Genomic DNA, 16,458 nt, shown 5'->3' with positions numbered 1-16,458 from the left:
TTGTCAGCTTGCTGGGGCAGCGGTCTTGCGGAGGCAGGGTTGGTTACAGTCCACCTGTTTCCGCCAGCAGGTACAAGCAAAAATCCTTGATATGCGTATGACGGTGAGTCGCTTTTTGGGGCGCATGTAGATGAGGCATTACAGTCCATTAAGAAGGACACTGATACTGCTCGCTCATTGGGGACTTTACAGTTTCTGAATCAGCCTTTTCATGGTGCACGCAGACGCGGCACCTCAACTTTTTTGTGGAGGAAACACTCAATATTAATCCTACCACCAAGGTAATCAACGTTACTCATCCAACCAACAGCAGTCCACCCGACAGCAGTCGTCCAAATCTTACAGGGGAAAATCCTCATATAGAGGATCCACTCCCAAACGACAATGACTTGTGTATCCCCCCCCCAGTGTTGGAAGTCGAATCTCCCTGTTCTTTTCTCAGTGGTCCTCCATCCCCTCGGACCGTTGGGTTCTGGACATTATGGCAAAGGGCCATGCTCTAGAGTTTATCAAGATCCTCCTCCCACTCCACCGTCTGGCCCGCCTCCTCCCCACCTCAAGTACCTTTTCCATCAAGTTCGTCTTCTAATTCAAAAAGGTGCCGTCGAAGTAGTTCCCAAGTCTCTGCGGGGAGAGGGTTTCTATTCCCGTTTTTTCCTCATACTCAAGAAGATGGGAGACTGGCGACCGATCCTGGATTTGCGAGCACTCAACGGATATCTCAAGAGCCAATCCTTCCGCATGCTTATACTAGTAGAGATCTTGCGTCTTCTCTCCGTGGGCGACTTAATGACCACCATCGACCTTCAGGATGCTTACTTCCATGTTCCAATTCTCCAAAGGCATCAGAAGTACTTGCGCTTCCGGGTGGGACGGAGAGACTTCCCGTTTAAGATGTTGCCTTTCGGCCTCCGGTCTGCCCCTCGTGTCGTCACGAAAGTATTAGCTCCAGGAGTGGCTTACCTGCGTCTCCAGGGCGTCCAAATCTTTCCAGATCTGGACGACTGCCTCCAAGTCAGTCTCGCAAACAGCTGCTGCAAGACACTCGCATTTGTCAGGACGTGTTTCGATCTCTCGGCCTAGCCATCAATGCCGACAAGTCCCAGGTCCAACTGGCTCCCCGCAGGAATTTTCTGGAAGCCGCATTAGACACAATGCTTACAAAGGCATTTGTGTCCCAGGAGCGTCAACAAAAAATCCTCCGCTTGCTGTCTCTGATTTGGGCAAAACGGTCCGTTTCAGTCCGGATCTTAAATTCATTTCTGGGGATGGCATCGTCTTGTATTGCACTGATCCCAAATTGCAGGTTACGGACTCGCCCCATTCAGGAGGAATTGGACGTACAGTGGCGTCAGGTCACCGGTTCTTTCAACTACCTCGTCGGTGTCACCGCTCGCATGAGAACAGCTCTCCAGTAGTGGGCGCAACCATCCAACCTTGCAACAGGGACTTCTTTCCTCTCCACTACTCCATAACTCACGCTAACAACGGACGCCTCCTTAGAAGGCTTGGGTGCTCACCTTCAAGGCCTCTCTTTCAAGGGCAAATGGTCTCTGCTTCAGCGTTCTTCGCACATCAACAGGCTGGAGTTGATGGCCATTTTTCTGGCACTCAAGTCGTTCCATCCTGTGATTCAAGGGGAGTCTGTGCTCAGACGGTTAATACCATCAGTATGCACTATGTCAACAAGCAGGGCGGAACCAGGTCTCAACTCTTGTCTCGGCTGGCTCAGTCAATCTGGGATTGGGCAATCAGTCATCAAGTTACCCTGACGGCCGTGCATCTGTCGGGCATCTCCAACATCCTAGCGGATTCCCTCAGCAGGTCCATGTCGTCGACCCGCGAGTGAGATTTGCATCAACTAACTCTCGTCCTTGTTTTTCAACTGGAAATGCCCATCTTACGCAAGTTGGCATCCCCACCACGGGTCGTGCGAGAATGCCCTTTTGATGAATTGGTGCGATCTATTCGCCTACGCTTTTTCTCCGATTCCGCTGGTGCCTCGTGTGCTGTGGAAGATGTGGAGGCATCCATCCCACATTCTCCTGATCGCCCCCAGATGGCCCGACAGGCGTGGTTCTCGGAGTTGCTCCTTCTGTCCCAGTGCGAGCCCATCCTCCTCCATCCTCGACCGGACCTCCTCAAGATGGACAAGGGTCAGATTTGCCATCCGAACCCCTCCTCTCTACAATTGTCGGCCTGGAACCTGAGCACCTTGAATTTGCACATTTAAATATCTCGCCGGAATGCAGAGACATTCTCGCTCAGGCCAGAGCTCCATCTACCATTAAGATTTACAAGCTCAAATGGAAGAGGTTCTGTCATTGGTGCTCGGCTACAAATATCCATCCTATCCATTCCACTCCGGAGCAGCTACTTCCGTTCTTTTTGCACCTGGCTCCATCAGGGCTTTTCCATGCTACTTTGAGAGTTTTCTTGGCGGAAATCTCTTGTTTCCGGCAGGAAGGCTCCTCCTCTCTCTGCTCTTCCAGAGTTATTCGTCAGTTTTTCAAAGGACTGTTCCGGAAGTTCCCACCTCTTCGGCATCCTCCTCCCACTTGGCATCTCAATGTCCTCTTGGCCCAACTAATGAAGGGGCCATTCAATCCTATCCATAGGGCGGACTTAAAGTTTCTGACTTGGAAGGTAGCCTTTCTCCTTGCTCTGATATCATCTTGTCGTGTGAGTGAGCTTCACGCTTTTACTATTAAACCTCCTTTTCTCCAACTCAAATCTAAATGTGTGGTGCTTTGCACCAACCCAACTTTTCAGCCAAAGGAGCCTACGGATTTCCATCTAAATGAACCTGTTTTCTTAAAGACTTTCTTTGCCGATCCTCAATCTCCGGCAGAGCAACAATTGCACTCTTTGGACATCAAAAGATGCCTTAAATTTTACATCAACAGGACAGCCCCTTTTCACAGGTCCTATCAATTGTTCATTTCCTATGGACGCATGCGTAAAGGGCGCCCTGTTACCAAGCCAACTATTGCACGTTGGATTTCTTCAGCCATTATCTTCTGCCATCAGAAAGCCGGCAAGCCTCTACAATTTTCAATGAGGGCTCAATCCACCAGGGCGATGTCATCCTCTACCGCCCTGTTTGCTGTTGTGCCGCTTCATCAGATCTGCCGAGCAGCCACGTGGTCCAACAGGCACACGTTCACGAAGCACTGCTGCCTGGATGCCATCGACGAGGCGGATACAGCAGTGGGACAGGCAGTACTTTGTCATCTTTTTAACTAAGGTGAGCCTCTGTCTTCCCTACTCCATTATGGTTTTATAGGATTGCTATCAGTACTTACATGACTGTTTTATTGTCTCATTGATTTTCTCCATGCTGTTGCATAGCAATCTGGCCTCTTCGGCTGTTACTGCTCTCTATTCTATTCAAGCATGTGAATCTATGAAAGACACCCTAATACTGGAAAAGAACAATTGTTACTTATCTGTAAACAGGTGGTTCTCCAGTATTGGTGTCTTTCATAGATTCACATGCGACCCCCACCTCCCCTCAGTGGCTCGCTTCTCCTAATCGACTTTTGTCACCCTTGTGCTACGAAAATCTGAGGGTCTGAGCTCTGAGAAGGTTCTGGAAGGGTGCTGGCGCCTGATTGGCTGTAGTTTGGACTAACATAATGACAGGAATATGTTACCAGTGTTTTCTCTCTCTACCATGTATTCCTATGTAGGAATTGTTTTGGAGTATATACTATATTTTTCTAGTATATATTTTATGTGTTATGTATTTACATACATATGTTATTAGTATGTTATTGTTATTTTATTTACCGTGGGACTCCCACTTCGACAACGGGGGAATATTCAAGCATGTGAATCTATGAAAGACACCAATACTGGAGAACCACCTGTTTACAGGTAAGTAACAATTGTTCTTTCTGTCTGCACCTTCCTACACGTATGTGGTGCTCACTCCCTCGATTTGCATCACATGACAGAAAAACTTTACAAAAAATATAGCCAGGGGGCAAGGGCATATCTCTGTGTAAATCTTTACTGGGTTTGAGCCCTATTGTTTGAGACAGATGTAAGTGACGGACCTGCACTAGGGTTGTCTCTGGTGTCTTGGCTCTTCTCATGACTCTAATTGATGCAACAAATGTCCCTAGATGAACCCGAAGGCCATCCAAGAGTGTGAGGCCAAACTCTGTTGCCTTAGGAAAGCTTGGAAGGCAAAGTTCTTGTCGAAGTTAGGGATACAGATGCATTCTTTGCCCCAAGGCTGCTTCCGATAAAGATCTTCATTCCACTCCAAGTCTCTAGTTAAGTTACAAAAGAAGAAACATGAGAAGTAGAATCAAAGCTCTTCTTCCACCCACTCAGGAAACTTCTTGTGGACATCAGGGTACCATACGATTTTGCTCTTACTGCATAACCGATTTCTACATAAGTCCCGATTCAGCCCAAGTTTCAGTGACATTGCAGCAAGTACAGACTTCCAGTAAGGTGATGCTGTGCATTTTTGGTTCCTTTCTGGATCCCCTTGGCATGTCTTTGGGCGCCATAGATCTGAGGAGGTCTCCAGTTGGACTAGTCAGCAGATCAGTTTCAACTCGGACTGTGCTGTCTGCTCCCGCTTTTGTCCTGATTTCAGAACCTCGCCCTACCCTGACTTCTACCCCGGTGGCAACTATCCACTCCAGTCCTTTGTGCAAGCTCGGACAGCGACTATGCAGCATGGCAAACTAATAGTCCTATCGGACTCAGAAGCAAATCAGTCACAACTGTAATTGAGGCTGCGCCTACCTAGAGCTGTCCCACAGCTACAGATTCAGACACTCTTCCTCTACTGCATAGATTTTCAGAACCTGAGCCTCATGACCATGGAGATGATGAATCTCCCTTATCTGAGGTCGAGAATCCATTTCTGACCCACAGATTCCTTACCTTAGCATATTCCCCATGGATCAACTGGAAAATCTAGAGCAGCACCTCTGGACACTGGGCAGGTCTGCACCTGCCCTCTTGAGTGTAGAGTCTAGGAAATTCGTGCTATGATTCAGATACCTTTTCCCCGAATCTTTGGAAGAATGATTCTGATACTGCTGGTCTGATGGCATCCTGTTGATGCACACCCAATGGTACATGTGGGCTCTACAGTGAGACCCGACGTCCCAGTGGGTGCAGCAAATCTGGTCCATATTTCTAAGGAGACTGTAAAAGACCTGCTGTGGTGGCTGACGAACCACAATTGGGTCAGTGGCAGTGCGCTCCTCCCCATCGTGAGTGAACAGTGGTGACTGATGCATCACTTCTGTATTGGGTCAGCCATCTGGGAGAGATGGAGATTATTGGATTCTGATCAATCTCCCGAAGTTGATGGCCATCCGCTTGGCAGTTAAAGCCTTCCTCTCATCCATTAAGGGAAGGATGGTGCAGATGTTCACGGACAACACCACCGCCATGTCGTATTGCATCAGATGGTGCAGGGTCTGGTTGTAGACCCTGTGCCAAGAAGCTCTGAGCCTCTGGACTTTACTGAAGAGCTAGGACATCTTCCTGGTCGTACAGCACCTGGTTGGAACTCTGAATGCCAGGGCTAAATAGACCATCAATGCCATGCTGATCACAAATGGCAATTTCACCCTGAGGTGCTGCAAGATCTCTTCCCAAAATGGGAACAACCTTGACTGTCTCTTCGCCACCACTGAGAATGCAAAATTTCAATAGTTCTGAGAATTCCAAAGTGTCTGTCAGACTCGTTCTAGTAGATTTGAACTCCTGCACCCCTTTCTTCTGATGCAACTCATGCCCTGAGTTGCCAAGATCAGGGCCCAAGCCATCGTATTTGTTCTGGATTGGACACAGACTGTGGTATTCCAAATTCCTGAGCATGTGCCTCCATCTTCCGATCAGACTGCCCCTTTGGGAGAATCTTCTGTCACCGCAGCAGGGCAGGGTACGGCACCCAAACCTATGCTTTTTCCACCTTCATACCTGGAGTTTGAGCGGCAACAGTTGAGTTTTTGATCTCCCTCCAGAGGTCTATGATGTCCTTCTGGTAGCCAGACTTCCCTCAATCTGCATATGCCTGCCCTCGGGATAGATTTGGTGCTCAGTGCTCCCCACTTCTGCACTCTGTCCGAGGTGTTGCTGTTTGTGTTGTTAGCCTTGTGCGACCTTGCCCTGGGCACTGTTAAGGATTTTCTTTCTGCGATTTCACATTTTCTGCTCGTGCAAGATCAACTCTCCACCTTTAAGTCACCAGTTGTGATGCGTTTAGTTTTAACATACTTAATGTATTCTCCCTTTGAGCACATGCATAGCTGCCCTCCGAGGCTGCAGGTAACAAGACAGTTTTCTTATTGGCCAGGAGGGTCAGTGAACTTCAAGCTGTAGGTTCACCCTCCATGCATAAGCTTTTACCCGGACAAACTGATTCTTCGGACATGTTTCTTTTCTGCCAAACGTGGTCACTCCCTTTCATGTCGCTCAGAACGTCATGATGCCAACATTTTTCACCAACACGCTCCTACAGTATTGGTGCACTGGGTATCAGTCCTGGGTATCTGCGAATCTGACACTTGGCATCACTCCAGTCCGATCCATCGGCATCTCACCCATTTAAACCTCCAAGACATTTTGGTTTGAGCTAGTTCCCAGGTCCACCTGCTGGCAATTATTGCTTTGGTATCTGTTCTCAGGTTAGGAAGCTGTGTTAAGAAGTTTCAATCAGAAGAAGTTACTTACCTTCGGTAATGCATTTTCTTGTGTAGACTCTAACTGCAGATTGCTTACACCCTGCCCCCAATCCTCTGTGTGCCGCAAGATGGGCTCTTCATCTAAAAGATCTCAATAGGTGCTGCACACTGGTCAAACAATATTCTGACCAGGCTCAGCATTTATGGCACAGAAATGGGATCACAAAAAACTTGAGTCTGCGCAACGTGGTGAAGCAAATATGGGTTCCATAACGTCCCTGCCGACTGTTGGCGCCTACTGGCCCGCAGAGGTGCTGCCCGAGAGATTTCAGATCCAGTCTGATGCCTGGTATATATTCAAAGGAGAGGAATATGTGGTTAGATAGTCTCTACCAGAAAAAGCATTGCCGAAGGGAAGTTGCTTATTTTTCTGAACCTCTCAATGGCCAGTCACCTTGACACCTCTTCAGACACTGAACTTCCCTCCCTGCCGGACCCCTCAATGGAGGAATCTGCTTCTTAACTCACGGTGATTAGAAGAGCAGAAGTAGTTCTTCATCTCCAGCTTCTCTCAGTGGAAATTAAAACAAATGTGCTTGCTGAGATCCTGCAGGTAGGACAGACTTCTTTAAACTCAGTGCTCCTACTCGATGGACAGGGACCCTCTTGGGCACATGTGTGAAGCCAGGATCTTGCACCCCTGTCAATAGACAAATAGCTCAACGTCAGACCAGCTCCGGGGAATCCATCTTTCTTCCTGCAGCATCCAGCACCAGAGAGCCTCTTGGTTCGGGCTTCCACCAGCTGACTCCTCAAAACATATCCCAACCACTCCATTAGACTGCTTCTAGAAATGTATTGACTTATGTAGGAAAAGAATGTGCCCATCTGCCACCTTGCCCTTTGATGTCAACTCGAGTTGTCTCCTGGGGCATTATTTGTTAATGTTCCATCTTGTCTGCAGTCTCAGACTAACTTTGCACTAATCTTTAACATAATAATTCAGGACGGTCAACACGTGGCAAAGTGCATCAATAGATCGGGCCTGGACACTACAGACTGTCTGGGTAGGGCAGTTTGTTCAAGTGAAGTGCGTCAGCACCATGGCTGGGTACGATCAATGGACTTCTCCAGCAATATCCAACAGTCATTCATGGACATGCAATTTCATGGCACCCATTGCTTTGGAGGACAAGGCCACCTTATTGCTTCTAAGAAAGCAAAGCAATAGTGCACTATCTTGGTCTTGTTCCACCATTCATCTGTTTCCCCCAGCAATGTTGTCCCTTTCAAAGGTTTGTAAAAGGATTGCAACAGAGGCCACAACAAACGTTGCCTTCACAGCAACAGTCCTTTAGTAGTAGAGGTCTGGGTAGAGGTCTGGGATTGAGCTATCGTCGCATAGGATTTCAAGAGGCAAATCCCCAACCCTATTCATCATAGCTCGGAACTGGCTGCTACTTATTCTACTTTCTGGTGCCAAAGAAGGGCAGATGACTTAGTTCTATTCTAGACCTCCACCCCTGATATTCTTCCTCAAGAAAGACAAATTTGAGATGCTCACCAAGTTAGGTCTGCCGGGGGTCCAGGTAAAGGGTTGGTGGAATTGGATTCACAGGATGCCTATTTCCACATACCTATCCTGCCATCCCACAGGGGCTGCAATTTCAGGCATTGCATGGGTGCTGTCCTTTTGCTTCACCTGTGAGCTCAGTTCACGAAAGTATGCCTATCTGAGGAGGTTGAGCATACCACTCTTCCCATACCTACAAGACTGGTTGCTACAGACCAGTTCCCTGAAACGGTAGTGATCTACCTCCAGACGACAAGCAACCTATTGACATCCCTGGAATTTACCATCAACCTGCAAAAGTCACACCTGAATCCTTCACAGTGACTTCATTGAAGCCATCCTGGACAAAGTTCCATTTCAAGTCTTCCCACTTTCTCTACGAGTTCAGGCTATTCGGACTATGACCCTAAGTTTTCAACCTTTGACCTGGGTCTCAGTGTGATCAGTGGAGGCTTTTTGGCCTCTTGCACCCTGTTAGTGGTCCACGCAAGGTGGCATGTGAGCTCTGCAGTAGGATTGTAGTCTTGGTGGGCTTAGCACCTAGGAAACCTTAAATTCCATCCAGGTGTTTGCACCAAGGGAGCCTCTCAAATTCCATCCAGATGTTGAGAGGACTGCAAAAGATCTACAGTGGTGGTTGCTGGACTGTAGTTGGACCAGCAGCAGACATTTCTTCCTACCCCACCCAGAACTAATGGTTGTGACAAATGCATCATTGCTCGGTTAGGGAAGCCATCTGGGAGAGGACTCTTGGTTTTGGTGGAAACATGCCTCCACATCAACCTGCTGGAGATGTGGGTGATTTGGTTGGCACTAAAGGCTTGCCTCCTTCCAAGGAGAATTTGGTGCAGGGTCTTGCAAACAACACCACTGCCATGTGGTACAGCAACAAGCAAGGCGAGATGGGATTGTGGGTCCTATGCCAAGAGGCCTTACACCTCCGGAATGAGCAGGATCACTAGTGCATCTCCCTGGTTGCACAGCACCTAACAGGATCTTGAAACTGTTTTTCCACTTGGCTGCAAAACAACTTGGATCCCAATTAATGAGCCTGTTGCCCATGTGAGGACTGGAGGACCCCCTCTCCGCGATGATGGGTGAACCAGCTAGAATACAGATATGGACCTGGAATGTGAATGGGCTTGGTAATAAAATAAACGCACACTAGTTTTACAACATCTAAAGAGGCACTCCCCAGATCTAGTCATGATCCAAAAATCGCACCTACGGGGGAATAGGTGGAAGGCATTAGATCGCTTTGGTTACAAAATGGTAGCCCATTCTGGGTTTACATCTGGGGCACGAGGGGTGGTGTCGCAGGGATTCTGCTCCTACACAGAACTGTGCACAGAGACCCAGGACCAAAAAACTCACCTCATTGCCTAGAAACCCTAACCAGCTAGCATCAGTGTCACATTAGCTCTTAGTCCTATAGCAAAGGAACCATTGATTAGACAACCCAGAACATGCAACTTGGGGTATACTCGAATGGTGGGAAGCAAGAATACTCTCATTATACTCTCATACCAGTCCACAACAGGAGTAAAAAAGAGACATGGGAAGGGTTAAAATATTCAGTTTAACGACGTACTCTAAGATGCAGTATCTTTGCTAACATAAGCAGACATATGATTTGAAATAATATGGTCAGCATTGTTACAATTCCATAAAACACAAAGGCAGAAATCATATTACAATGATGGTGAAAATAGGTCCTATAGCGCCTAGTGACTCACCCGCCCTACCTAGGAACTATGTTTTATAAAATATAGAAGGTCTCTTAGGCTTGTTTGGGGGACCCCATACCTCCAAGATCAGCAGGTGTGAATCACATCAGGATCTGCAAAAGCTCTGTCTGTCTGGAAAAACGGGCTTCTTCCAAGTGCCTGAAATCATGCTTCCATTGTGATATTAAAGGTGCCAGAATCACGCTGGCTTGCAGCTGCATATGTAATGGCTAGAACGTGAGCCAATCAGCTCGAATAACAGCTGCTTAGTTATGACCTTGTAGGCTTTAGAACTCAGTGTGCAGACTAGAGGGTAACGATGCAAGTTTAGGGATGCTGAAAACAAGCCGTTCTCATGTGAAGGATTTCACGCAGCCTAACTTACAACAATTATTTGCAGTGTTGTGTTCAAAAGTGGCAAAAAGGTTAAATGGCGTTTAAACTTTTAATAAGCCTATGCTAACTTAACAATGTGCGCAACAAGGCCCAGCCCACACTACAGTGGGAATCCTGGTAAGCAACACCCTGCCCCTAGTTATCTCAGGCATGTGGGCAGACAACGCAGGCTGCTTTGCTGTGGCGAGTAGATGGGAGGGGCGTTATTAGTATTCTGCTCCTGTTATTTACCCCCTGGCCCACACTCCACGATCCTTCCTAAGTTGAGTTACTTTTTAATGGATCACCCCTCCGGTGTTCTCCTTATTGGTGGGGATATGAATGCAGTAATGAACTCGGAACTGGATTGTTCCATTTCCCAGACGGGCAGGCAGGGAGAACGCGGCTTGATTGACCTTGTCACAGCACCGGGACTGTGCGACCTATTGCGGGCACATAACCCCTCACTCAGGCAGTAGACGTTTCACTCGGCACAACATGAGTCTTTTTCCAGATCGACCACTTCTTCAACCGCAACGATCAAATGGGAGACTTCACTGATACTAAACATATGGCACATGAGATTTCAGATCAGTCACTCGTATGCATCACTCTCAGAGGTCCGGTTGTCAACTGGGCGATATTCCCGAGGATAGATCCTTAGCACCTCAGATCCGGCAATAGGGGAAAAGCTTTGTGAGGGTTCTAAGCTGTACTTCGAAGAAAATCTGGTGTCTGTGGATTCCCAAATTACACTGTGGGAGGCCTATAAGACTGTGTTAAGGGGATTGGCTCAGGTGCTGATTGGGGCACAGAAAAAGGAGGAGTCCCTGCAAATCCAACTGTTAGAGTGAGAGATTGAGCAGCTTGAAGGGGATAGTTCAATGGCCTCGTCAGTGGACTTACGCCCCCTGATCAGAGAGAAGCTATGATTGTAGTGATTCACAAAGCGGGAAAGCTGGCGGACCAGTGTACTTCGTACCGCCCGATATCTCTAATTAATGTGGAAGCCAAGGTCCCCGCCAAAGTCTTGGCGGATAGGCTGGTATCTGTCATAACTGAGCTGGGGCACGTTGACCAATCCGGGTTTAGGCCCCGTAGAAGCACCCGCCATAATTTACGGCGACTATACGGGGTGCTGCATATGACCGAAGATGTTGTGAGTTCTCAGACGTCACTGATGGCACTGTATGCCTCAATGGACTTTGATAGCATTGAATGGCCCTATTTGTTTATGGTTCTCCAGTGGCTGGGCTTTGGTCAGATCTTCTGCAGTTGGGTAAGACTCTTGTATGAACTACCCACTTCCCGGTGTGGGTATTTGTAATTTTGGGTATTTTTGTAGTTTTCCTTATTCACTTTGTGCTCCTTCCAATGGCTTGCTTTAAACACTTGTGGGTATTTGGATAGTTCAAGCATACAGCCAGTGAATGATAGCAGTGGTAACTGGTCAGTGGATTGTTAATGCATTGTGATGTAGTTCTTTGACCAGTAAACCAACAATAGGCCTTTTTTTATTATTTAAATAAAAGGTCAAAGCCAAGGGGTCTTGCATTAATATGCTCATCATGCCTGTAAACAAATGTATTCACAAATGCTCTCTGCATAGGTTGGTTGCACAAATACCAATTAGCACATTAAAGTCACACTTACTGACTTTGCCACTGCCTTGGCAAAAGGTTGCAGAAAGGGATTGCTTTATTTGTATATTGCATATGTTGAATAATTAGCTGCTTGTTGCAAACAGTATGAAGGTTGAATCTATTTTTCAGATCTAAGATAGTCCCTTACCCATTCCAGTTGAAGTAATTCCTGGAAGGTGGAATGATATACCAAATATCCAATAGCTCACAGTAAGAGATACACATTTGCATGGTGCTAAAGTACACTGTACACATTTTCTAAAGAATTTATAACTGTAGGCCATACACACAGCTTTGCTGTCAAGCCCGACCTACAAATAACACCAATGAAGCATTAAGTTGTGGGAGCAATTCAATAATAGCTGTATGGGGTAATTATGGAGCTTTAGGTCTATTTTCCTTGTACAAGTAAGAACGTAAGTCAGTGAAAGTGTATTTTTTCTTCATTTTAATGTTTCATTTTTGTATTGATAAAGTCTAAAACTTGACTAAACGTCCAATGAAGCAGATATTTTCTTACAAGCTAATGTATTACTTTTATGAATTTAATTTTAGCTTTCAGATGTGCATACTGTTATTTCTTGAACCCTGCAAGAAAAACTAGACCGCATGCTCCGAGACTACAAGAGTTAAGTTTTGAGAAAAGACCTCGCTCAGGATCACAATCTTCTGTTGGGTCTGCAACTTGTGAAGGGGCTGATTCTGGTGATAAAGAACCTGTTGGTGGCAAGTATAATACTCATTTCTTATTTTTAATTGTTTCATTTGTTTTTGTGTATTACTACAATTGAACGTTAAATATGATAAACCAATACAGAATTTTGTGGAAACGTTGCTACACAGCTCATTGCAATCAAATATATTGGCCAGGTAAAACTAATTAAAGTGAACAAAAGTATTAGGTGTCAGAAAGTATACAGATGAATGTGTTGCTAGGTAAAAGACAAAGACTTTCCTTCTATCACTTTCAAAGAAACAGTCTGTGACTTGCAGCCAGTGTCACTCTCCTGGGACACTAACCTGGTTAGTGCCTTATTCCAGCCTACGTTATGCAGAACTCATTTTTTCCGTTCTGCTAAATAATTTTCCCCCCCCCATCATAACTCCTTTCCAAATGCTAATCCGATGGGTTCATATATATATAAACCTATTTCATGGAGTCTAGTGAGTAAACTGTGCTGGGAAAATAATAACCTTTCCTATGAGGGTTCTTTATTTTTGAGTTGTCCAAAAAGTTGTCTAAAAAGCTGTTAGCATGATTTAATTACATTACTACAATATTATATTTACTACTCCGGAACTATTGATGGATACTTCTAACTGCAGATTACTCAAATTGTGAATATATCCCAGGCCGCAGACCAGAAAAGTCAAAGCAGTACTCTTGTGGGTCAGTAGGTGGAGGCACGTAGCCTCTCACCAACGCAGTTCTGCTCTGGAAGTGTCAATCTGAGCCGAATATAAATGCCATCCATGCACATTGACATCAGGTCCTTTCTTCTCACACCTTAATCTACACTCAGCTACTTTGCCTTTTAAGTGGTCTCCCCAGACTTTCCTCCCACCCCCCAATTTCTCAGTGTGTAAGGGATGGCCTATCCGAAAACAAAAGTAGACTTAGAGGAACTGTCAAACAGTTGTCTGTGACGGAACTCAATGAAACCGGTCTGTGGTGCCAGGTATTTGAACACTACCCCAGAACCAGCGACGACTGCACCCAGATGAACCTAAAGGCCATCCGGAACCGCAAGGCAAAACATTGTCATCAAAGGAAACCCCTAAAGACTCCACATCATGAATGGTTAAAGTTGAAAAGAAGATCCTGTTCCTGCTCCCAAAGTCATTTCCAAGGTAGATCTTTGTCACAGTTAAAGTCATTGGGTGAGTAAGAAGAAACATAAAAAATCCAAGCTGGACTCTGCCCCTCGAACTCCAGAAAACGTGAGGGCATCAACGTGCCTCCTGATCCCCTTATGAGTTTGATCCAAATTTGGTCCTGATGGGCATCTTTGCAGCAGCAGCCTTTTGTGATGTAATTTCCTTTACACAGGAAGTGACATTGGATTTCCCATCTGTAGAGGAAGTGACAACACTGGATTTCCTGGCATCCATTTGCACAGGAATTACATCACTTGATTTTCCATCAACCATCTGCATAGTAGGTGATATAACTGGTTGCCTGCCCAAACTGTATTCACTTAATAGAGGCTGGAATGTGGTTGCGCTCCAAAGGTAAACTCATCTGTGAGGCATGCCAAAGGCCAACCTATCTGCTCCAGCACTCACACCAGGATTCCTGGTGCTCCTAAAATCCCACCACTCCTACGGCCCTCTGTGCCCTGACCCCCAGACACATCTCACAGCACTGTTGCCGCGTCTTACCGCTTCCAAATTTATAGATATATAGATATATATATATAGATATATATATAGATAGAGATAGAGATATATATAGAGATATATATATATATAATGTATCCCTACCCATAGCCCCTTCTGCAGCACCTACCAGGAGTACAGATGCATCCTGTGACCTGTAGTTCCTTCGACGTATGGTTGGTTGAGCAAGCATTTGGAGAAGGGGCGGAGAATGGGGAAGCTTGCTGGACATTTAAATCTTGGTGTTCCTATGCCTCCTGACACTTAGGCATCCGAAGAAGGCCGGTTAAGGGCCGAAATGCATTATGCCGCATTTATTTCTGTAAAGGTGTTTACTTACAGTCCCCCGTGAGGTCTCTGCTCTTTCTTCTGGAGAAGATTTTTTGGATATTATTCACGCCAGCCAGCAACGTGATTCAGAGGCCCCTGCATCTTTAAGTTGGCCATGGACATTACTGGCGGTTGCAGAATTGTTTGGGTTCAGAGGTAACGGACGTTCCGCGGCCCACCTCACTCTCCAGAACATCAGACGGCGGCGAGATGTAGGGCGGGTTGCATTGTCGCTCCTGCCTCCACCGTAATTGATTGCCTGGATTGCGGGGCTGAAGCGGTGTTTGGGGACCTGAGGATACACAGAGAAAAATTACACAAGCAGGAAATTGGCATTTGTGGATCACCATAATTTGCCCGGCACCCCGCGATTCCATTTGGACAGCATAACCCCTTCTGCAGCACCTACCGTGAGTAAAGATGCATCCTGGGACCCGTAGTTCCTACACAGTATGAATGGGTGAGCAAGCATTTGGAGAAGGGGAGGAGCGGGCCCCTCCAATGGGGAAGCTTGCTGGACATTTAAATCTAGGTGTTCATATGCCTCCTGACACTTAGGCTTCCGAAGAAGGCCAGTTAAGGGCCGAAATGCATTATGCTGCATTTATTTCAAGAATGGTGTTTCCTTACAGTCCCCCGGGAGGCCTCTGCTCTTTCTTCTGGAGGAGACATTTGATAGATAGATTGATAGATATCTATCTATCATATAGTCTAGTTCCCTCCGTCATGTCAGTACTCCAAGCTTTCTGTTCTGCTTGCCATCTAGCTTATGGCTTTCTCAACCCTTCCTTGAAATCTGTCTGGATGGGCTATAGGTTTGTAGGTATTAAGCGCCCTCTCCATGCAGCAGCTCACCCTCCTTTTCAATTTTCTGTCAAGCATGTTCTTTAAGCAATTCATGCAAAACAATGCAATCAATTTCAACAACTAACCCTGCTCTACTCTGAAATTAAAGTGTATTCATACACTCAAGAGGTAATTCAGAACAATACTTCCCGACCTATTCTATCATTCTCTTCTAGTGAAACCTCGACCAGCGGGATCTCACGTAGTTTGATAGTTATTCCACAGGCACTGAGATTAGCTATACCAACCACATCTCAGTCACACAAAGGTTAAGTCCCTTTCTCAATAGTGCTGTCGACGTCTCACGTCTAGCACCTCAACTCAGCAGACCACTACACCCAGTGTCTTCTACACTGTAACTTGACTTTACATCTTATATTTATCCCGGGATTTTCAGCCATGACAGACCCGATAACCACTTAAACTTCTCTGTATTAAGCCACATTCATACATCAACTTAAATCATTTATGCATGATATCATACAGTCACTGCAAAACACCGCAATCTAAGCATAAACGATTGCAACGCAAAACCCTATTACTTCCTGTAGTGGGCAATGCCTTCCCCTTCCTACTCGTATGTAGCATTGTTACGGTTTCCCTGCTTTGTCTTTCTGTCTCCAGCTCAGTTAATGTTGTAACCTCATGTTTTACAGTGGTAGGATGTATTATCTCTGTCCTTCCTTCGTTTACCTCTGTTCTTGGAGTGTCTTCGTTCCTCCGCTTCTCGCCCTCCTGTTCACTGGCAGAGGATGTGGGTTACCTTATTATGAGTGGATATACTTTTGCTGTACCCTGTATGACTTGTGTGCCTATTGGAATTTCAATGTTTTTATATGCTTATTTCTCCTTCTATACATTTATCTTTGGATGTCTCTGCATGTACATATCTATCTCTTGATTGCTTCTCTTGTAGATGTCTT

General features: G+C 46.1%; 1 protein-coding gene across 2 annotated transcripts in view; it reads left to right on the top strand.

Annotated features, from left to right (window-relative positions):
- The window catches only part of LNPK (lunapark, ER junction formation factor), a 646,398-nt gene that overhangs the window by 592,627 nt on the left and 37,313 nt on the right, over window positions 1–16,458 (top strand). For both annotated transcript variants that reach the window (XM_086956173.1, XM_086956174.1), the window contains exon 12: window positions 12,536–12,706. In XM_086956173.1, coding sequence (XP_086812299.1) covers window positions 12,536–12,706 — 171 coding nt within the window. The remainder of the gene's footprint in view (window positions 1–12,535; window positions 12,707–16,458) is intronic.

The sequence above is a fragment of the Lissotriton vulgaris genome, chromosome 2_1 (assembly GCF_964263255.1).
Source record: "Lissotriton vulgaris chromosome 2_1, aLisVul1.2, whole genome shotgun sequence".
NCBI classification, from domain to species: domain Eukaryota; kingdom Metazoa; phylum Chordata; class Amphibia; order Caudata; family Salamandridae; genus Lissotriton; species Lissotriton vulgaris.
This window is presented reverse-complemented; position numbering and strand designations above follow the sequence as displayed.